This window comes from Dysidea avara, chromosome 2, assembly GCF_963678975.1.
Source record: "Dysidea avara chromosome 2, odDysAvar1.4, whole genome shotgun sequence".
In the NCBI taxonomy this organism is placed as follows: domain Eukaryota; kingdom Metazoa; phylum Porifera; class Demospongiae; order Dictyoceratida; family Dysideidae; genus Dysidea; species Dysidea avara.
Window position 1 is genome coordinate 27989906 of NC_089273.1, and position 24363 is coordinate 28014268.

The window sequence follows — 24363 nt, forward strand, 5'->3', positions numbered from 1 at the left end:
AGTAGTCTCAGTGGCTGAGTAGCAATGAGTGGAGAAGATATTCCTTATGGTCCTGAGCAAAAGCCATGGAAAGAGACAGTAGCTCAAGTGGCCATGTTTGAAGGCAAACCAGTGGTCAGCCCTCCTTCTAGAGATCCCAAAGAAGTATACAACTACCCTGGCCAAGAGAAGGGAGTTACTCCTAGGAAGTACGAGGTACCTTCTGTTGGACTAAATGCTGACCAAGCTCGACAGGCACAAGATGAAACCTTTGATACAGCTACTGTGCAAACACATAACTTCCTTGGTTACCAGGTATGCTTAAAGAACGACTACAGCACTGTCGCAAAATACCTTCATACCATGCCGAACAACATTGGTGACCCCTTTTACCCTGGAGCCTTTGTCTTAAACACAAAATGGATGGAGCGCAATGTTCTAGACTACTATGCATCATTGTGGAATGCCAAGTGGCCTCATGATCCTAATGATCCTGAAACCTACTGGGGTTATGTAACAACAATGGGCTCAAGTGAATGCAATCTGTATGCCATGTGGAATGCACGTGACTACCTAAAGGGAAAGATGATGATGACAGACACTACAAAGAAAAGCCCCACCGTTACTTATGTTCAAGCAAGAGCACCAGCTGACAACCCTAACATGTTCACACCAATATCTTTCTATTCAGAAGATACTCACTACTCGATTATAAAGGCCATGAGTGTGTTGGAGATCAAAAACTTCTTTGAGGTTGGAAATGAGTTGTATCCTAATGATAACCCATTGAACCCTGGGAAAGAGTGGCCAGTTGAAGTGCCTTCACTCGATGGAGATAGTGGACCAGGATGCATTGACATTGATAAACTCTGCAAGCTTGTTGAATTCTTTGCTTCAAAGGGATATCCTTGTGTGGTTGCTTTCAACTATGGGACTACATTCAAGGGGGCTTACGATGATGTGAAAACAGGAGGTGAAAGGCTAATGAAGATATTTGAAACCTATGGCTTGTTGGAGAGGCAGATTGTTATCAAAGATCCAGACAACCCAGATAAGCCCATAGTAGTCACACGAAAGGGTTACTGGATTCATGTTGATGGAGCTTTAGGTGCATCATATATGCCATTTCTACAAATGGCTTTCAACCTTAAGAAGACAAATATAAAGCCTGCTCCGATATTTGATTTTCGGCTACCATTTGTTTGCTCCATTAACACAAGTGGTCACAAATGGCCTGGTGCCCCTTGGCCTCTTGGAATTTACATGACCAAGACAGGTCTTCAGCTTTTGCCACCCTCAGATCCAGCCTATATCGGTTCTCCTGACACCACATTTGCGGGTTCTCGAAATGGTCTTTCTGCACTGGTCTGGTGGACATACATCAGTGAGCACAACTACGATTCACAAGTGAAGGCGGTCGTTGGGTGTCTAGTGATGGCTGAATATGCTCGTAAGAAGCTAGAAGATCTTCAGAAGACACTCAATGAAGATATATGGCTTTCCTATACTCCACTGACCCTGTCGCTCAGATTCAAGAAGCCCAACGATGAAATTGTTTACAAGTACACACTGGCTGTAGAGGTGTTAAACTACAACGGCAAACCTCGTACTTACATACATGCTTACATAATGCGCCATGTCACAAAAGAGCTCATTGATAATTTGGTTGCAGATCTTCATGCACCAGGTGCTTTTGCTGGGGATAACGAGGCTAAGGCCCAAAGGAGATGGCTTCGTGCACTCAACAAAAGTGCGGCTAATGATGCAACAACAAACTTCCGTGAAGGGCTGATACTTGGGAAAGGTAACAAGGGTGTGGAGAAAGGAACAAAGAAGTTGCTTCATTATCCAGTTGAAGGAAGAGGATTTCTGTAGTATGACAGTTTTCAGACACTTGTAGCTATAGTTTGGACATTTGAATTTTAATAGATTAGTTGTAGTTGAGTTATTAAACTTATGATGCATCAACATATTGTTCTACATCATTGCAGAAAAGAGTTTAAAATTATTGACTTACAGTATGTGTCATCTTCAATCATTCTATAGCACTTGAGATAATGTGTGGTTTATGTTTAAGATAATTCAGTGTTATAGAGAGGGCAGGTGTGAAATTTGTCACAAGTACAGCATGGTACAGTATACAAAAGCAGTATAACAAAGACATTCTCTCATATACAGTCCAGCCTCTAGGGTGTAAAATTACAGTAATTATAAGCATGAAGTTGCGATAACGATGAAGCTGAAAATTAATGTGTGCGCATGAATTATAAGTTTTACCCATTAACTTTTATCAGTATACTGCTACTAAACACAGCTAACTTATATTCCTGACTTAAAGTTAAAACATCATTGTTAAAAAGGCCAAACTCTTTGTCCTATATGTGGCGATATTGCTGGATATGCTAAACTTTATATGGGTAAATATCTTTGCAAATCTATACCAAGCTGTCAGCCAGTTATCAGCAGTATGAGAAAGGTATATTGTCCTTACTGATGATGTGTAGATTGTACAAAGAATACAATAGATTGTGATGTGGTACAGTATCATAAAACCGCCGCTACACAACAATCATCATCATTAACATTTATTTGATATGGTGATTTTAATGGTTTGTAGAAAGTGGTAAATCAAATGCATCACAACATTTTCTAATCAACATACAGAACACATGTCCCACACCTGTTGTACGAGTTTATAGTTGTACACCTGTTGCTAGTTTAGCACAACTGGCAACACTAGAACTGGGACATCACAGAGTGGCACTTAATAAATATTAAGGCTTTACAGCACAAGTGTTGAAGGTCTGTAGGACCAGATACAGCCTATTTAAAGTTGTTATATTAAGTATGTTTGAAAAGCTAAAGAAAGGAGAAAAAATCTATGACTGGACTTGAGTAGCCTTGAACCAATGAATGCTTGAATGCTTACAGGAGTCTGCCAGGTGGTCAGAATGTTTTCTCCTTGTCAATTTCATGTATGGTTCATCCAATAGTGACTATTGCTATATTAATTGTATAACTGTATCACTACCTGTTGGCATAGACCTCAACATGCTTTGGCCGGGGACCCCAGCAAAGTGTACCAATGATGGAGCTGCTCTAACAGCATTATTTCCATTGATAATAATGAATGGTTTGGTCCTGAAAATTAGTACATACCAGCTTTGTTATAAGGTATTGTGGTTTCTAACCATTTGAAACAGGCTACAAAAAGATCACACACACCACTAAAGTGATAATAAAAGTGGTGTGATTATGTTTATGTAAGTATAACCATAGTAAAGGTTGCCATGAGGACTAATGATTCCATTGGTGATGACAAATGAGTAGTTGTGGTAGTAAAACAATAGAACTCTCTAAAGCTATTATTTGTGGTGGTACATGGTGCAGCTTTTACTTTGATGTTTTCACACTGGACAAGTCATGTCCAGTCTAGTATTATGTATACTCTAACAGTGTATCTAGTACCATAGTTGACATACACATACTTAATTTTAGGGTAATAGTAGGAAGAATATATTAAAACAGCTCTAAACCCAAACAGCTCTAAACCCAAACAGCTCTCTGTGTATCTTAAATAAAGCATTTATGTATGCGTTGCCAACTTACTTAATGTGTACCATCCACATGTACACACACACACACACACACACACACACACACACACACACACACACACACACACACACACACACACACACACACACACACACACACACACACACACACACACACACACACACACACACACACACACACACACACACACACACACACACACACACACACACACACACACACACACACACACACTGACACACACACACAAAATGCATCACACACTATGTGGATAATTATAATGTCAGTATTCACAACTTATAATTAACCATTCAGTAATTGCTGTGCTGTTGCCAGGCAAAGACATAAATGAAGCCATGTTATAGCGGATGTGTCATAAGGTGATTTAAGTGGTCACTGGGATAAAAACAAATTACTTTGTGCAAAAAAATAAACATCATGCTATATTCCTACTGGGTAATTATGACCATGCTGTGTAGTCATGGCAGTTTGTGTACACAGCATGTGTGTGATCTATTGATTTCAAAGCACATTTGGTGTTAAGACCAAACCACATTCGAACCACTGCTGGAAAATACTTTGGCAGCATGTTGATTATCGGTGATCCCATTTACCCTGGAGCCTTTGTCTTAAACACAAAATGGATGGACCGCAATGTTCTAGATTTCTGTATAATATATGCATCGTTGTGGATACCAAGTGGCTTCAAGATCCCAATGATCCTGAAACCTACAGTATTGTGTGGGTTACGTAACAAAAATGGACCCAAGTGAATCCAGATGCCCACGACTACCTTGAGACACAGCAAAAATCATGCTCCAATACTGCCTGTACTAACTCTGTCTCAGTTCTAGTCAACAATGAAACTACTAGTACAAAATATTTTCTAGACTGTAATGAAAATGGATCTTGGGACTATGGTTAGTTTTATCTCATATTCACAACTAGAAGTTTCAATAGTAATATAAAGACAGAATAAACACAAGCAGCATTGATACATGATTTTTGCTGTGAGCAAAAGATGATGATCAACACTATGACAAAAAATCCCACCACTATGTATGTTCAAGCCAGCTAATAATCTTAACATGTTCATGTCAATGTCTTTCGGAAGATACTCACTACTCGATTATAAAGGCCATGAGTCTATTGGAGATCAAAACCTTCTATGAGGTTGGTACTGAATGATAACCATTTGAATTCAATGGGATTAGTGTGGTGGCAAGGAATACGGTCAGGGTTAGCCTTGTTTGGCTTATGCCATTAGCTGTCACAACAAGTTATCAAGAGCCTATGAGAAAGCTCTATTGTCCTTATTGATGACATGTAGATTGTACAAAGGAATGAATACAATAGCTTGTGATGTGGTGAAGTATCATAGGTGGTGTCTACACAACAATTATTTCATCAGTTAACATTTATGGATATGGTGGTTTGTATGGTTTGTAGAATATGATTAATCAAAAGGAACCACAACATTCTTTAACATACAACATGCATGTCTTGAACCTACTGTATACATGAGTCTACTTATTGACTGACATTACACAGGGCTGGCCCTGAGGGTAGGCTGCCTAGCACCCAGATGCTGCTAGGGGGCCCAAAGGTATTGTCCCAGTTCTCAAAATGTAAATATACAACTACAGTAGATAGTGCATACTTTTAAGAAGAAATCATAAAATACGAATTGTTGCTCGAGATACATATTACCAATATACATATAGGAATAACTTGATATTCTAGTAATAAGTTATAATGGATTACATTTGGTGGTCACACATGATATTCATTGCATTGCATACTAGGATGCAGCCATACACAGTAGGAATTCATCAAATGTCATTACCTTTCTACCTCTCTTTGTACTACAATGGAAGACTAGGTAACAAATCCCATGACTGTATTGATATTAAAAAGAAATCACATAATGGAGGTCAGGTCCCCAGTGGCGTTGGTTTGCTTTCAGTTTCTTAACTGTGATGATGGATAATTAAGTAGTCACTGTGAACAGATGTAAGTTGAATGCACGCACCAATTTCAGAGGCACACTGAAATAATTTTATTAACTGACTTTAGTAGTAGAGTTTGGCTACTTTCCTTCGAGCCAGGGACATTAAGTTGGGAATGGATTCTATTCATATCTATGATGCTGTAAGTAGTGGCAGCTGGACAGAACAATCACAAGATCAAACATCACCGGATGGGCTACTCCGTGTCACAGTGTCGGCAGGCTGTGGTTTGCTGACAGCTTCGAGACTCTGTAAAGATTGAAGATGAACATAATAATACAATAGCATAATAATATTATTATAAGTTATTTATGATTTTACACAACTACATTTAGCATAGTTACTGTAGCTGGAGGTAGAATACACTGCGGAGACAGTGCTCAGTATGCATATACGTAGCTGGCAGCTAACATTACAAATATAGCTACGTATGCAGCCCATGCTTAGTGTAGGATACCATTGCACAACAAGTATACAAATGTATGCTAGCTCTACATGGGTTAAATGTTAGTTTGTGTGTGAGCATGGAAGGTATGCTTGAATTACAGTAGCACATAGCAAGCAGCATTTTTGCAATTGACAAAGCTATGGTGGTTTTTATATAATCATATCAAATAGGCCAAAAATATATCACATCACTGAAGTGATAATTGTAGAAACAGGTGTTGGGTTGCCATGTGAACTAAACCACTAATTGGTCCATTACATAGTGTGTAGTAGTAGACTCTCTATATGATGTGAAGCTAGTATTTGTAGTGATCCATAACGACAGCCTTACTTTGATGTTTGTGCTTGCTATAACCACTCCAAGCAAACATCCTAGTAACATAGTGTCAAAACTACAGGCACTCATGCAATGCCTACGTATACAACATACGCAGTAGTGGCTTTAGTCTATAACAGGAAAAGTAGGGAGGGAAGGTTCTTTTGAGGTTCTAAAATAGCTCTTGGTGTGGGAGGATTTAACAATCCAAAAGGAGTGACTAACTACAGGTCTACAGCCTATATATTATACAGTCTAGCTAGCTATGATATGTACCTACGTGACAGCAGTAAGTGAAAACCACTCCTCAACATTAATGACTTAAAAAAAAAACCTGCAGTGATTGATGTTGCCAGACAATCACTTTAAGTGAAGCCATAATGTAGTCAATATGCCTCAAGGGGATTCGAGTAGTCTCTGGGATGAAAATAATTTTCTTTCCGTAATAAAAGACTGTATGACTAATTGTAAATGTATAAATTTCGAGATATAAAGCAAAGATCACTTAAGGATACCTGTTATATGAAGCATAGAGCAAACCATCACTGCATGAAGAGGTTTTCACAAACAGCCAAGCAACCGCAAAATCCATGAATTTTATATAACCTCGAAAATTTGTTTGTTAATAGCTCCAACAAGGCTATACAGTGGAACCTGTGTATACCGGTCATGGGGGTAACTGTGAGTTTATTGAAATGGTAACAGATTATTGGTGATTTGTTGGTTTTGTATTGTAACTCAGGACATTCACGTCCCATCCAAAATATTTTCAAGTAATGCCTAAAACACTGAAACTAGAGATTATACCAACATATGGAGAGACCTTCTTTGCAGTACATTTTAGTAGTGTTGTAACTGCTTCATGCTTGTTTATTGGTCATGACAATCAGTTGCCAAATTGTTCAGATGAATTGTGTTGATTATTTCTGTATGTAACGTTAAGCATTCCACTGATCAAAGGTGTAAAGTTTTGCATTTTAGTGGCATAGCATGGATCATTGTATTATCACAGAATTTTAGGACTAGAGATTGTAAACACACACACGCGCACGCACGCACACATGTATACTGTGTGTATCAAAAAAATTTAAATTCACCAGTTATGATTTACCATTCAGTGATCACAGAGCTGTAGTCAGACAAAGACATATGATGAAGCCATATTATAGTCAGTATGTCACAAAGGAGATAAGTGGTCACAGGGATAAAAACAAATTGCTTTATGTAAAAAACAGACATCATGATATACTCCTATTGGGTTATGACACTAACAGATCATGCTGTGTAGTGGTGGTAATTTGTGTACACAGCATGTGCGATCTATATACCTATTGATTTCAAGAACATTTTGGTGTTAAGACCAAACCACATTCAAATCACTGCTGGAAAATACTTTAGCACCATGGTGATTTGTTGGTGATCCCATTTATCCAGTCTTTGTCTTAAACACAAAATGGATGGATCACAATGATATAGATTTCTGTATACTATATACATCATTGTGGATACCAAGTGGCTTCAAGGTCCCAATGATCCTCAAACCTACATTATTGTGTGGGTTACATAACAAAAATGGGCCCGAGTGAATTCAACATGGGTTATGGGATGCCCACGACTACCTTGAGACATAGCAAATCATGTTCCAATACTGTCTATACTAACTCTGTCTTTAGTCAGCAATGAAACTAGCTACTGGTATAACATATGTACTACATAGATTGTAACAAAAAATATAATGGACCTATGGCTTGTTTTTGTCTCATATTCACAACTAGAAGTTACAATACTAATATAAAGACACAATAAATACAAGCAGTATTGGTATATGATTTTTGCTGTGTGTGAAAGGTGATGATAACCAACACTACGAAATTAAAAAAACAAAAAAAAAACACCATTACATATATTCAAGCTACATAGGTGAAAATTTCAGGGTCGGATACAGACTTTTAAAAAGGGGGGTTCCACTTTGGAATTGCAACTTCAGCTGCCCCTCACCATACTCACCATAGATGCCCTCACCAACTACATTTCCTTGTTTATACTGTATACATAACTTGCTACACTACTCCTCAAAAGACTACTGTGACTGCTCTATTAGAGTATCTTGAGTAAGAGAGGCTCTTTCAAAAGGGGGGTTCCATGGAACCCTTTGACCCCCCCTGGATCTGCCCCTGAATTTGGTAAACCCTTTGAATTCAAGAGACTTAGTTTGTGATTACTAAGAACACAGCTAGTCGGTTTGGCCATGCCATTAACTGTCAACAACAAGCCTATGAGAAAGGTCTATTGTCCTTATTGATGACATGTAGATTGTACAAAGGAATGAATACAACAGCTTGCGATGTGGTGAAGTATCTCTACACAACAAATATATCATCTGTAACATTTTTGGATTTGATGGTTAAGATGCATGGCTTGGAGAATATGACCAATCAAAGGCACTGCAACATTCTTTAACATACAACATGCTTGTCTTGCACCTGCTGTATACATGGGTCTACACATTGGCTGACATTACACAGGACCGGCCCTGAGGGTAGGCAGAGTAGACAGCTGCCTAGCACCCCAAAGCTAGGGGGCCCTAAAGGTTATAAAGAAAGGTATTATCCCAGTTCTCAAAATTTAAATATACAACTACAATAGATAGTGCATACTTTTAAGAAGAAATCATAACATATAAATTGTTGCTTGAGATACATATTGCCAATATGCATAATATGAATCAATTCATATTCAAGTAATGAGCAATAAGTTATACTGGAATATATTTGGTTGTTGAATATAATATTCATTGCACTGTGCACTTGAATGCAGCCATACACATTAGGAATTCATCTTAATGTCATTAGCTTACCACCTCTCTTCCCACTACACAATGGGAGGCTAGGTAACAAATCCCATGACTATATCGATTTTTTTAAAATCACATAATGGAGGTCAGGTCCCCAGTGGCGTTGGTTTGCTTTCAGTTTCTTAACTGTGATGATGGATAATTAAGTAGTCACTTTGTATGCATGTAAGTTAAAATCATGCACTAATTTCAGAGGTACACTAATCTTTAGTACTATGCTCTACTTGGGTTAAATGTTTGTGTGTGTGTGTGTGTGTGTGTGTGTGTGTGTGTGTGTGTGTGTGTGTGTGTGTGTGTGTGTGTGTGTGTGTGTGTGTGTGTGTGTGTGTGTGTGTGTGTGTGTGTGTGTGTGTGTGTGTGTGTGTGTGTGTGTGTGTGTGTGTGTGTGTGTGTGTGTGTGTGTGTGTGTGTGTGTGTGTGTGTGTGTGTGTGTGTGTGTGTGTGTGTGTGTGTGCATGGAAGATACACTTGTAAAGCATCAAATAGTACACAGCTGCACTTTTTGTAACTTACAAAGGTATTGTGGTTTGTATACAGAAGAGGCTAAAACAATATCACATTGCTGAAGTGATAACAAAAGTGGTGTGATAATGTTTGTAGAAACAGGTGTAACAACTAAACCACTAACTGGTCCATTACATAGTGTATAGTAGTAAACTCTCTATATGATGTGAAGCTAATATTTGTAGTGATCCATAGTGACAGCATTACTATGATGTTTGTAAGTTATGCCCACCACTCCAAGCAAACATCCTAACATAGTGTCTAAAGGTACTCATGTGTTGCTTGATATATACGTACATATATACAGATAGTGACTTGAGTCTATACCAGGGAAAGTAGGGAGGGAGGGCTCTCTTGAAGTTCTAAAATACCTCCAGATGTGGGAGGATTCAACAATCCAAAACTACAGGTCTACAGCCTATATATTATACAGTCTAGCTAGCTATGATATGTATATGACAGTAGTAAGCGAAAACCACTCCTCAACATTGTTTGACAATGACTTTTGAAACAATTTAAAAAAAAACAACAACAAAAAAACATGCAGTGATTGATGTTGCCAGACAGAGACTTTAAGCGAAGCCATAATGTAGTCAATATGCCTCAAGGGGATTCAAATAGTCTCTGGCATGAAAATAATTTTCTTTCTGTAATAAAATACTGTATTTGATTGTAAACAGTGGCGGATTTAGGGGGGTTTCAAGGTTTCCACGGAAACCCCCTTTGAAATATGATTGCGTAACAATTAAATGTTTTGATTATTGCGGTGTGCGCCTCGATCGAGATACTCTAATAGAGCAGTCACAGTAGCCATTAAAGCAGTGCGTAGCAAGTTATTTAATAGGCTGTGACCCTTTTTTTTTTTGGTCTCACCTTACCAAACCAAACAATGTAGTGCAAACTTTTGCATATCTCATGTCAGTGTATATCTCCACCTTCTTAAACTGGAAACCCCCTTTGTAAATTCCTAGATCCGCCACTGGTAAATGTATAAATTTCAAGGAGATCACTTGATGTCTTCTTAAAAGTATGTACTAACTAGTGTACGTAGATATATATTTATATTTTGAGAACTTAGGTCAACCTTTAGAGCCTTTAAGACCCCCATAGCCTCAGGGTAGTTATGCAACCAATGTAGCAGGTGCTGCAGGACATGCATGTTGTATGCTAAAGAATGTTGTGGTGCCTTTGATTGGTCATATTCTGCAAGCCATACAAACCACCACATCCATAGCTACTGACTATATAATTGTTGTGTAGACAACACCTATGATACTTCACCACATCACAAGCTATTGTATTTATTCCTTTGTACAATCTACATGTCATCAATAAGGACAATAGAGCTTTCTCATAGGCTGTTGATACTGTAGCTTGCTGTTGACAGCTAATAGCATAGCCAAACCAAGACTAACTCTGGCTGTATTCCTGGAATTCAAAGGGTTATCATTCAGTACCAACCTCATAGAAGGTTTTGATCTCCAACACACTCATGGCCTTTATAATCAAGTAGTGAGTATCTTCTGAAAGATATTAGCATGAATATGTTAAGATTGTTAGCTGGCTTGAATATACATAATGGTGGGATTATTTCATAGTGTTGGTTATCATCATCTTTCGTTCACAGCAAAAATCATTTACCAATATTGCTTGTATTTATTCTGTCTTGTATTAGTATTGGAACTTCAATATGAGACAAGAAACAGGCCATAGTGTTGTAACTGCTTCATGCTTGTTTATTGGTCATGACAATCAGTTGCCAAATTGTTCAGATGAATTGTGTTGATTTATTTCTGTATGTAACGTTAAAAATTCCACTGATCAAAGGTATAAAGTTTTGCATTGATCATTGTATTATCGCAGAATTTTAAGACTAGAGATTGTAAACACACACACACGCACGCACGCGCACACACACAGCTATGTGGATAAGAATATAACATCAGTGTATACTGTGTGTATCAAAAATTAAAATTCACTAATTATGATTTATCATTCAGTGACCACAGAGCTGTTGTCACACAAAGACATATGATGAAGCCATATTATAGTCAGTATGTCACTAAGGAGATAAGTGGTCACCAGGATAAAAACAAAATTAATTGCATTATGTAAAAAAAAAATTAACATCATGATATCATCATACTCCTACTGGGTTATGACACTAACAGATCATGCTGTGTAGTCATAGTAATTTGTGTACACAGCATGTGTGTGATCTATATACCTATTGATTTCAAAAGCAAATTTTGATGTTAAGACCAAACCACATTCACACCACTGCTGGAAGATACTTTAGCACCATGGTGATTGTTGGTGATCCCCTTTATCCAGCTTTTGCCTTAAACACAAAATGGATGGACCACAATGTTCTAGATTTCTGTACATGCGTCATTGTGGATATACTAAGTGGCTTCAAGATCCCAAAGATCCCAAAACCTACAGTATTGTGTGGGTTACATAACAAAAGTGGACCTGAGTGAATCCAACATGGGTCATGGAATTCCCACAACTAACTACCTTGAGACACAGCAAAATCAATACTGCCAGTACTAACTCTGTCTTTAGTCAGCAGTGAAACTACTGACTAAAGACAGAGTTAGTTACTGGTATAAAATACGTACTGCATAGACTGCAACAAAAATGGACCTCGGGACCTATGGCTTGTTCTAGTCTCATATTCACAACTAGAAGTTACAATAATAATATAAAGACACAATAAATAGAAGCAGTATTGGTATATGATTTTTACTGTGAGTGAAAGGTGATGATCACCAACACTACGAAAAAAACACACCATTACATATATTCAAGCTACCTTTTATGAATTTGGTAAACCCTTTGAATTCAAGAGACTTATTAGTTTGTGATTACTAAGAACACCGCCAGGGTTAGCCTCGGTTTGAACATGCCAATAACTGTCAACAACAAGCTATCAACAGCCTATGAGAAAGGTCTATTGTCCTTATTGATGACATGTAGATTGTACAAAGGAATGAATACAACAGCTTGCGATGTGGTGAAGTATCTCTACACAACAAATATATCAACTGTAACATTTTTGGATTTGATGGTTAAGATGCATGGCTTGGAGAATATGACCAATCAAAGGCACCGCAACATTCTTTAACATACAACATGCATGTCCTGCACCTACTGTATACATGGGTCTACACATTGGCTGACATTACACAGGACTGGCCCTGAGGGTAGGCAGAGTAGACAGCTGCCTAGCACCCCAAGGCTAGGGGGCCCTAAAGGCTATAAAGAAAGGTATTACCCCAGTGCTCAAAATTTAAACATACAATTACAGTAGATAGTGCATACTTTTAAGAAGAAATCATACAATATAAATTGTTGCTTGAGATACATATTGCCAATATGCATAATATGAATCAATTGATATTCAAGTAATGAGCAATAAGTTATACTGGAATATATTTGGTTGTTGAATATGATATTCATTGCACTGTGCACTTGAATGCAGCCATACACATTAGGAATTCATCTTAATGGCATTAGCTTACCACCTCTCTTCCCACTACACAATGGGAGGCTAGGTAACAAATCCCATGACTGTAATGATTTTTTTAAAGTCACACAATGGAGGCCAGGTCCCCAGTGGCGTTGATTTGCCTTCAGTTTCTTAATTGTGATGACGGATAATTAAGTAGTCACTTTGTATACATGTAAGTTGAATGCATTCACTAATTTCAGAGGCACACTGAAATAATTTTATTAATTGTCTTTACTATGCTCTACATGGGCTAAATGTTAGTTTGTGTGTGTGTGTGTGTGCGTGTGATTGTGTGTGTGTGTGTGTGTGTGTGTGTGTGTGTGTGTGTGTGTGTGTGTGTGTGTGTGTGTGTGTGTGTGTGTGTGTGTGTGTGTGTGTGTGTGTGTGTGTGTGTGTGTGTGTGTGTGTGTGTGTGTGTGTGTGTGTGTGTGTGTGTGTGTGTGTGTGTGTGTGTGTGTGTGTGTGTGTGTGTGTGTGTGTGTGTGTGTGTGTGTGTGTGTGTGTGTGTGTGTGTGTGTGTGTGTGTGTGTGTGTGTGTGTGTGTGTGTGTGTGTGTGTGTGTGTGTGTGTGTGTGTGTGTGTGTGTGTGTGTGTGTGTGCATGGAAGATACACCTGTAAAGCATCAAATAGTACACAGCTGCACTTTTTACAACTTACAAAGGTATTGTGGTTTGCATACAGAAGCAGTGGCGTAGCCAAACCCGGGCAAGCCAGGGCATTGCCCGGGCATCAGACTTCTTTGCCCCACCATCAGCTCCTAGAGTAATTATAAAGGCGTGGGCTGGATAGCTTGAGATTTTGTTAAAGGTTAAAGTTACTTAACTAGTCACTGCACAACTTATACAACACTCACCGTGCCATTTTCGCCGATGGTTTCCTTCTTTTTGGCTAAACAGAGATGGGTTATCCGAGGGATTTTCCCTACGAGTAACTTGATTGTGCACAAATAGAGGAGGCAATAAATAGAAGCAAGATCACGTGATTACAAAAAACTGCGCAGCATTGTGGGAAGGAGTGAAGGAGAAAGAATTAGTTTCACTATAGTGGGCTGGACGGTTTACATTTGGATTAAGTGATCACGGTAGCTATTGGTGTGGTCAAAACTCGGGAGGCAAAGCAGTCTAGAGGTATTTGTGAAATTAGCACCCATCTATCCGTGTGGATACTGCTCAGTTCAAACGGTATGGATTACTTGTTCAGTCAGCGATTCTTTTCTTTTTGTTTCCACTTTTCTAGGCTAACAACTGTAGTGGCAGAGCATAGTCATCACGTGATAGAGCGCCTCGTGCTTTAATTCAAGAATCTTTGTAGTCTGGTATTAAGACACGTGTAGCTAGATGTATGTAATATGTTAGAAGGCCAATAGCTAGCTAGCTAGGCATTCGCTTCTATTAGGTTGATATTAGTCATCTTGCATACAGTAGTGTAGGATGATACATAATGCATTTTTAAAATGTTATATTGATGTCCATATGAAGATGGGCATGTGTACGTGTGTTGCGGCATGGGAAATGGCTTGCCCACCCATTGCCCAGGCATGGCAAAAAGTCTGGCTACGCCACTGTACAGAAGAGGCTAAAACAATATCACACTGCTGAAGTGATAACAAAAGTGGTGTGATAATGTTTGTAGAAACAGGTGTACGTTTCCATAACAACTAAACCACTAACTGGTCCATTACATAGTGTATAGTAGTAAACTCTCTATATGATGTGACACTAATATTTGTAGTGATACATAGTGACAGCATTACTATGATGTTTGTAAATTATGCCCACCACTCCAAGCAAACATCCTAACATAGTGTCTAAAGGTACTCATGTGTTGCTTGATATACACGTACATATATACAGATAGTGACTTGAGTCTATACCAGGGAAAGTAGGGAGGGAGGGCTCTCTTGAGGTTCTGAAAATACCTCCAGATGTGGGAGGATCCACCAATCAAAAGGGGTTTCCACTGTGAGGGCTGGATAACTGCTGTCTAGCTAGCTGATAAGTATGTGATAATAGTAAGCGAAAAACCACTCCTCAACATAGCTTGATAATTTTAAGACTTTAGAAACTGATTTCAAAAAAAATGCTGCCAGACAAAGATCTTAAGTGAAGCCAGAATGTAGTCACTATGCCTCAAGGGGATTCAAGTGGTCTCTGGGATGAAAATAATTTTCTTTCTGTAATAAAAGACTGTATTTGAGGCATTTTGAGCAATTGCAAATGTATTAATTTCAAGGTATAAAGCAAAGATCACTTAAGGATACCTGTTACAAACCATCATTGCATAAAGAGATTTTCACAAACAACCAAGCAACTGCAAAATCCATATATCCATTTAAAATTTGTATGTTAACAGTTTGGCTACACAGTGGAACCTGTGTATACGGACTATACCATCACCTTGGGGCCAGATATTTCTGGCCTTTATTATACAGGTGGCTGTTATAGAGAATAATTTTGCACAGGGCAGTCAGAAACATTTTAATGGCTATGACCATTACAATTAAGAGGCTTGCACCACCATAAATGGCAAGGCGTTATAGATGTTACTGATAGAGATTGACTACTTAACAGTTAAAGGCAAGAAGTGTGATAATCGGTGAGTTTATTGAAATTGTGCCAGATTGTTGGCTGAACAAGCTGATTCGTTGGTTTTGTATTGTGACTGTGGAGTTTCACGTCGCACTCCAAAATATTTTAAATGTATTTTCAAGTAATGCTGCCTTCCTCTGAAACCAGAGATTATATCAACATTATGTAGAGGCCTTCTTTGCAGTACGTTTCAGCAGTATTGTAACTACTTCATGCTTGTCTATTGGTCATGACAATCAGCTGTCAAATTGTTCACAAGTAATGTACTGATTAACTTGAAATTTTGTACGTAATGTTAAAAATTTACAGAGATTCCACCGATCAAAAGTGACAGGTTTTGCATTTTAGTGGCATAGCATGGATTATTGTATAACCACATAATTATAGGACTAGAGCCGGATTGAACGAAATTGAAAGCTATATTGTAAAGTACCACTTGCAATTCCTAGTCATTTCTCTCATTTGTTTGTGCACTGAACCTCGCTTTAAAAATCTCTGAATGCCTATAAAAGCATTAATAGAAGTGCCGAAGGTGCCGTTTGGGTGCTTACAACTTCCTCCTCCTGTAGCAAAAGCCATCATGGGTGAGAAGGAAGTTACTATTTCCTTTGCTGGTGTCAAGATATGCACATGGTATACGAGGCCATTGTAGAGATTTTATAATAATGTAACAACTAAATAATTCTTTTGACTCACTTTTGGTGGTATGATAGTTTTCGTGGTGATTTGGCGGCAACAATACAATTTTTTGTAAACAAAAGATCACACATATACTGTACCAGGAGCCCATAAGTGCCGTAAGGCACAAAGGAGCGTTTGACATCTGCTAAGTCTCTGCACCACTGTTGGTAATATTTTCTGTATTCATAAATTCAACTCAATTCCTTTTAAGGATAGTCATAAATTGTGTTAACATGTTTGCATGGTTTAGTGGGTAACTACAGGGTATTATGTGCTATGCCACAGACTGCCAATGCAATTGGTGGCTTTCTGTAAAAGGAAGCATTCAATGCTATAATTTACTGGTGTAAATTAATGCTAAAAACATGGAATAATACCATAACTAGCAATACCAATTAGTCTACAGTAGCATACAGCAACTTTTCCCCCAAGATTCTTCAAAACTTAATTATCAACAGGGGGCCAGTGCCCCCCGACAGAGGCCAGTTCCCTCAAAAGTGCCTCCTTTAAAATTTCCTAATTTATTTACAGTATGTAGATTGTACTTTATGAGGAGTAAGTTGTGTTCTTTATATTGTAAAAATATGTAGTTAGCAGGTATGGTGGCCTTGAGGATCAGCTGCAGGTGAAGGCTGCATGTTCTTATGATGACCTGGACAACCACTGATGACAAGTGAACATGTAAAACATGATGTATTGGCTGATGGCTTCTAGCCAACTGCTACAAGTACTTTGTATTTTTTTCTATACAAAGGTGTTATTTTGCTTGTAACAATTCTAGCACTAACCAGACACTTAGATATTCTATACTTATGCTTCATCCCAAAAAGCAAGGGTCTTCCAAAATCTAATCATACAGTACTATCGTACTGTATAGCAGGGGCCACAAAGGTGTGGGAGTGGCCCATGGAACAACATCGCCCAAAACCAGTCTTACTTTTCCCTGACGATGATGAAGGTAAAACTAAGCCCAAACAAGCCTTCAGGTTGACCAGAAATACTTTCAAAAAGTTGCTATGAATTATTATTTTTAATTATTAAAACAAATTTTCTACTGACTGACTGACTGATTGAGCAACTGAGTAACTAACTGATTCCTTCAGACAAGCGCAACTCGATAATGGCTAAAGCTACAGGGTTGGATTTTTCACAAGCGCAACTCAATGTCGCTTTGGCCCAAGAGGTGCCTTTTGGCATACCACAGTATGTACAATGCATTCTTCATGGACTTATCAGTGTCCTCCTTTGTGTCCCATTCATCTTTAACTGACAGGAAAAAGTGTCGATATGGCTGTAGCATGTGATGGTTTCCCTTCGCAACGGAAATCATCCGCACTACTCATAGTGGTTACTTTGATTGCAGAGGCACTTTTGAACAGTTTTTGATTTGTAACGGGTTGAACATAGCTGACAACGAAGCATAATGGATACTTCACTTTTCAGATAATTGATAGCTGGGGGGTGTGGCACCATTTTTTTAGATGCTGTAAGCATGGGTTTACCAGTAATAATTATTTTATAAAATAAAATAAGTTAACAAGCAAGTACATAAAAATTTTGGAATTTTCAACTGGAGTAGGGACCATAGCACATCGAAATAAGCTGGAGTAGCACATGATACTAAATCACAGTAAAGCAATAAAAAGTGTTATTTCTCTACTGTCACTGTAATTGATGAAGTAGCCTTACTATTGCAATGAACAATTTTAGCATTTCGGTATTATAATATACAATTTTCAAGTTTACAATCATCCATCATCTATACCACATCGATACATGTATACATACAACATGCACTTATGGAAAATACTTTATATGCATATCCCAATATTATCAATAGCACAATATTATGATTTGTTGCTGATAGTATGAAATTAGGCACAACACAATACAGTCAATATAGTGTTGCTTATAGAGCAGAAGTTGTGTTGGATATGTACTAGTATGTAGTAATGCAATACCTTATACCGGCTAGGTGTATATACATTAGTAGGCCTGAGTCAAAACATGTTCAAAATTTTGTCCAAAAATTATGCTCATCAGTGGTCCTCCTAGATTAGCAACATTCCTTACAATTATCTTTTAATCAGTGAATGCTCTCTTAGAGTATTTCATTACAAAGTGACTGTTCTATTAGAGAGTATCGATCTAAGCAGCTACCATATGGAGGGAAACTGGTGGACGGAAACTTTGGTGGACCGAAATATTGGCGAATAAAACAAAAACATCAAATTGTAGCAAAGCACATGCCATTGTTTTATTAATTACCAATCGTTATACCTGGCATGGTGCCACATTTGGCGTCTAATCGAACGTCTAATATTCAACACCATAATATCATGCAACAATCACAGAAGGTCAGACTATAGTAGATATTCATGGTAGAACTCATGTTGTGTCTGGACTCCGGATACCCCATGTACTAGCTCAATTAGTCCATGGCACTGGTAGATCGATGATTCGGTAGCCCTTGGCTGAGAGTTATTTGAGGGACATTTAATAAGACAATATGGCACCTTATTGTGAATACACAATGGCCCACAAACACCCCCATAGCGTTTAATCAAAATTTCTCAACACTAGTTCATTTTGTGGCTACTATACATCAAAACTTGAAGTGATTGGCCATACACATGGAATTGAGTTGGGCCAGTTTGGCTCAGAGTATGAAACCAAAACCTTGGACTGCTTAATTGCATCAGCAGCAGATACACATACATAAAATTACATATAGTAAGCAAGCCGGGTGTTTTCCACAAGAGTAAAATATTTGGATGCAGAAAATTTCGCTAATTCATGGTCATCGTCTAATTTGCCAAATTTTGCCAGCACCAGAGTTTCCCTTCATATGGTATGTGCACATTTGAGTGCTTTACTGCAGTTCACATTTTCAACTGACTGCTCTATTAGGGAATAACGATAGGAATTAAGCTCTATAGTTTGAAATATCCACCAGCACTACGCTGGTAAGTACTCTATATGGTATTTATGATACTAGCATATTTGACGCAGGCCTACACATTAGCCATGCTGTGGCAGTTTAACATGCTAACAGTATTAATAATACTTAAAGATGCAGCAGAATTGTCTGACTTTATGATTAATGATAGTAAACTAGACTAGTTTATGTACCTATACTTTTGTAGAATGTCTTCTCAAACAATTTCTCTGGCCAACACTGAGATTACACTTTTTCGGGAGTTGCTGCATTCACTTACTGGTCAACACTGCAATCTCTGATTCAGCTCCTAAAACAAACAGGTTTATAGTGTTACAACATACACTTCTATATTGGAATGTACCATACATTCACACAGTAGGGCAAAAATATTATGCACTAGCATGTGACTGTTTCAAGCAGTCACACCTTAACAACATACCATATCACACCAGTCCCTTGACCTTTAACTGTCAGTCACATAATTAGAAAGTAGAGTGGCTAATTAATCGGTTTTTGATTAAATCAAAGCTGATGTTAATCTCCACTGCACTGTGTAGTATGATGTTGGGGAGGCTAGACATAAGTTATTTGGCATTTTAATTAAGATATGTGTTGATGGTTTAGTGGTAACTACAAGCCATGCCCATAATAAACTGTCAGGTTTAGGCCATGCCCAACAGTAAACTGAGGTTTTAGGTTTCTATGTAATACCAGCCACTTGTCTCAACTGTATAGCAGTAGTAAAATGTACTTAAAACCTGTTTACCATGAGTAACTTTTACTTGTGGTATATATCAAACTGGACATTCTAGCCTAGAATGAGCTGTATATCAATGGTTATGTCACTAATATGAGTCATTTAATAATGATGAGGATGAGTGTTAGTGCCATTAGTGTATATCAGATTGGTTATCGGTATTGGCTAATTCTGTTGCTTAATATCGGTTATCGGAATAACCGGCTAATTTGGATATCGGTGTAACACTAATTAACAGTTTCTTTTGTGATCCAGTATGTAATTACTAATTCCAATATACGGTTTAATTGTATTACTTAGAGAAGCAAGTAAACTGTACACCATCTTATTGTCTGTTTGTGGAGAGTTCGATGTCACATGTGTTTATTTAAAATGTCAAGATTGTCATATTAAAAATGCCATCAAGTATGCACAAGTGAACAACTATATGTGACTGAGCCTGCAAAAACAGGGCATGTGGGCACAAACTACACTGTGTCACTCTACAGGTCATATCTCAGTGCTGGAACAGAATATTTGAATTGTGTTACTTGCATCATAAACCCAATTAAATTCTTACCAGCTGCGCAAAATTGCACTGCCATAGCATAATGGTACAAAGTTATGAGTGATGAAAGTTTGAAAAAGTAGGCAAAAATCACGTGCCCACATACCCTATTTTTGCAGGCCCGGTCACATATCTTGGGTACATTTGCCGTTTATGGCAAACATTTAACGTAAATCCCAACTCTGTAGAGAAGTGCAAGTAAAACTTATGGCTGTGAATTGAAAGTATCTGTATTTCAGTGCAGTCATTGTACAAATTGATTTCTTTGCTCTTCCTACTCTCTACTACTAAACTATACTCACCATAATAGGCTGAAACTTTATTGGAGCGAGCCTGACCCCACTCTAGTGAGTCTACGGTATGTACCTCTCGTTCATGGACAATTACAAGGAACACAAATTACTTTAAAATGCTACCATATAAGGATGGTACATACGTTTATAATACAAACAATAACCGGCATGATTTACTAACACTCCATATAAGGCTGGTACATACATATTCCTTATTTTTCATGCACTGACAGTGGACAACACAGATGATAGAGTTGAATTGCTCCTTAAGTATTGCAGAGAACTTTCTACAATGCAAATGGAAAGAGAAACACCAGAAGGAGCAGATTTGAGGAGAGCATGCAAGAAGAAGGGAATGCGTCAACGTGACAGAAAAGACAAATATAAATTCCGGAATTATAGAAGAGCTATGAGACAACACCACGACAGGCACAGGAGAGATCACTTATCTACAAAACTATAAAAACCCAAACAAGCTTTCAGATTGACCCGAAATGCTTTCAACAAATTATCACGGATGTAAAAAAATTATTTAACAGAATTTTCTACTCAGTCCTGATGTGCGTAACTCGATAACGGCTAAGGCTACAGGCTTGATTTTTTCACTGTTCGATGTCGCTTTGACCCTGTAAGTGTCTTTTGTCATACCGCAGTATGTACAATGCATTCTTCATGGACTTACCAGTGTATTCCTTTGTGTCCCATTCATCTTTGCTGACAGCGAAGTGTCAATTTTGGTGGTAGCACGTGATGGTTTCCCTTTATAATGGAAATTGTCCGTATTTACGTATTATAGTAGCTACTTTGATTGCAGAGGTGCTTTTTGAACAGTTTTGATTCGAAATGCTGTATAACAGGTTGAACATAGCTGGCAATGAAGCATAATAGATATATACTTCACTTTTCAGATGATAATTGGTGAGCGGTGTCATTTCTTTCTTTTGATGCAGTATGAGTGGGTTCACCAGTCATAATCATTATATTTTCCAAAAAAAGTTAATAAACAAGTACACAAAAGAATTAGGAAGTTTCAACTAGATTAGGGACCATAACACATCGATAAAAAGTACTAAACAAGCTGGAGTAGTGCATGATATTACATCACAGTAAAATAAATAAGAAGTAATATGAACTACAGGTACAGTATGCAGTTTTTGCTGAGACGGTCACACTATGACATCGATGCATGAGTACCGGCCAAGTAGCCTTGCTAACACAATGCAGAGGTGCAAAACTATTCAGTTAAAAGCACCGTTCTTCAGAATACAGTAACGTGGATTATACCTTGTCAATCACTTGCACTGATTTGCACAGGTGTGATCATGTGATTGTTAGTGGCTAAGGAGTACATGTTTCCTCCGTATTACTTTTTATTCCATTGGGTCAATATGTTAAGGGGAAAAGCAGTCTCACAAAATATCTGTATCACCACACTACATGTCACACCCCTTGGGACAATTAGCAGGTTGGGTAGATTCGGGTACTTTTATCACATTGTACATGGTGTTGCCAATGGATAAGTATAAACAGTGGACCTGGGGACCAGGGATACAAGGACCTGCAGAGATCCTTTTTCATGGAATTTTACATACTTTGCAATGTTTATACATTCTGTGCTTTTACCAGACACTGTGTTTAATTCAATTGGAAATAAAAAGCACCTCTGAAAATTGCCTGCAGTAGCCTACTTGTGCTGCACAAACAGCATGTTAGCCTATTATGTCACCAGTTAATAAAGTTCAGTGCACACGAATTTACCTTCAGTGAAGCGATTACTTCAATGTACACCAGCAGCTCGATAAACAGAGTTTGTGCCAGCATATGGAGGCAACAACCTGTTAGGAACAAGCCCTTGATCAATACTACAATTGCTGAAAGCGTGAAGGAGTGTATACAAGACACTTATAATTTCTTGGCACTGTGCAATTAAGGAACCATCATGATGAAAGGACAGAGAAAGAGTATATGAGACTATAGCCACTGTGAATTGCAAGGGTATCTAGTACAAGGATAGAATGTATAACCCAAAAATTCCACAAAACGTAGGGTCCCCTTGGGTGCGGGTCCTTGGATCCCCGGTCTCCGGCTGGGTCCAGTGTTTATACCTACCCGTCACTGATCACTTAGGTAAGCCTTACAAAGATTTGATAAAGATCGCTTGACGTAGCTCACAATCAGAATCACCTACCCCACCACTTTTATTGCTACTTTTGTACCTCGTTTTGTACGGCCACTTTATTCGCGTTACGTCTACTGTATAAACAGACATGATTGCGTACTTACGTACTTGCTTCGTGTTTCAATTGCCCACTCCAGTTCCAGTCAGGGATTGTCACCAGTAGCTTGCACACGCTGTAGGTCGCGGTCAAAGTTTTGACCGGATTTCAACTTGACCTGTGGCCGCCTATCAGTGCTCGACCTGCAACTTAAACGTCTCGAAGTCCCTGTCTTGCGAGCTGTCTTGAAGTCGTGGCCGCTTCTCCTATGCGCGATTGCGCTTGTAACTTAGTATAGATATAATAATTTCTTGGTGCGTCAGGTGCATGCTACCAGCCTGCACCTAAGATCAAGTTCTAAGAGTCAGCTAAGATCAGGAAGTATTCTTCTCTTCATCTTTTTACTTCTCAACTCGATGTGTTAAGACCCTGGATGCTTGGGGACCAATAGCACGTAGCTATTTGGTATTTAGCCATCTACCTAAGATCGTACTAAGAGTCAGCTAAGACCAGGAAGTAGCTATTCTTCTCTAACTTCATCTTTTTACTTCTCCCCTCTAAATGTTGAGACCCTGGGTGCTTGGGGATCATTTGCACGTAGCTATTTAGTATTTATGTGATTTGTGAAAAGACAGGGTGGCACCAAAAGGCAAACATATGAATCTGTTAACAAACCATCTTTGTAGCAGCATAGATACTACACTGTGTAGTATCCATGGTAGCAGTTCAAGAATAATCATAAGCACACCGCACTTTTGTAACTTTGCACACACCACATGCACCTCATATTTGTGTTGTGCCTATACTCCCCCTGAGGTTTTGCACACTAATGAATAATAATAATAAACAGTGTGATGATAGCTAATAGGAACATTCAGTATTTTGATTCAGAAGGTTCCTATTGATGTTCAAAGTGGCAATTCTGCATCTGTACTGAATGCTGCACATTACCAAGTTTGGATGGACATAAGGTTATGATTAAAAAAGGGAAAAATAATGTATTGCAAACATATGGAAATGCAAATTTAAGGCAACATGGTGCAGCAGTGAAAAGACTGCTGTTGTTAAATAGCATCAAAAGTTGCCAGCCATCTATTAATTTATGATTTAGTATCAGAAAATCAGGAAAATATT

General features: G+C 38.3%; 1 protein-coding gene and 1 long non-coding RNA gene across 4 annotated transcripts; one reads left to right on the plus strand and one right to left on the minus strand.

Moving 5' to 3' along the window:
• On the plus strand, positions 1-2009 carry LOC136244123 (histidine decarboxylase-like). Its single transcript, XM_066035642.1, has one exon. It carries the CDS (start codon positions 25-27, stop codon positions 1852-1854), a length of 1830 nt encoding a protein of 609 aa, XP_065891714.1. The 5' UTR covers positions 1-24; the 3' UTR covers positions 1855-2009.
• A 3218-nt stretch (positions 2010-5227) lies between these two features.
• Positions 5228-23506, minus strand: LOC136244130 (uncharacterized). 3 transcript variants are annotated; one of them, XR_010695057.1, is made up of 3 exons: positions 23301-23506; positions 19608-19723; positions 5228-5816 (listed from the first exon to the last, which is right to left on the minus strand). It is a non-coding gene; the product is annotated as an uncharacterized lncRNA (long non-coding RNA). The 3 variants fall into 3 exon arrangements; XR_010695056.1 differs by having other exon boundaries at positions 23297-23506; XR_010695058.1 differs by having other exon boundaries at positions 23293-23506.
• Between the last annotated feature and the right edge of the window lie 857 nt (positions 23507-24363).

Bases quoted from the DNA above. Each gene is read 5' to 3' on its own strand.
- LOC136244123 (XM_066035642.1), top strand. From the start codon at position 25: ATGAGTGGAGAAGATATTCCTTATGGTCCTGAGCAAAAGCCATGGAAA.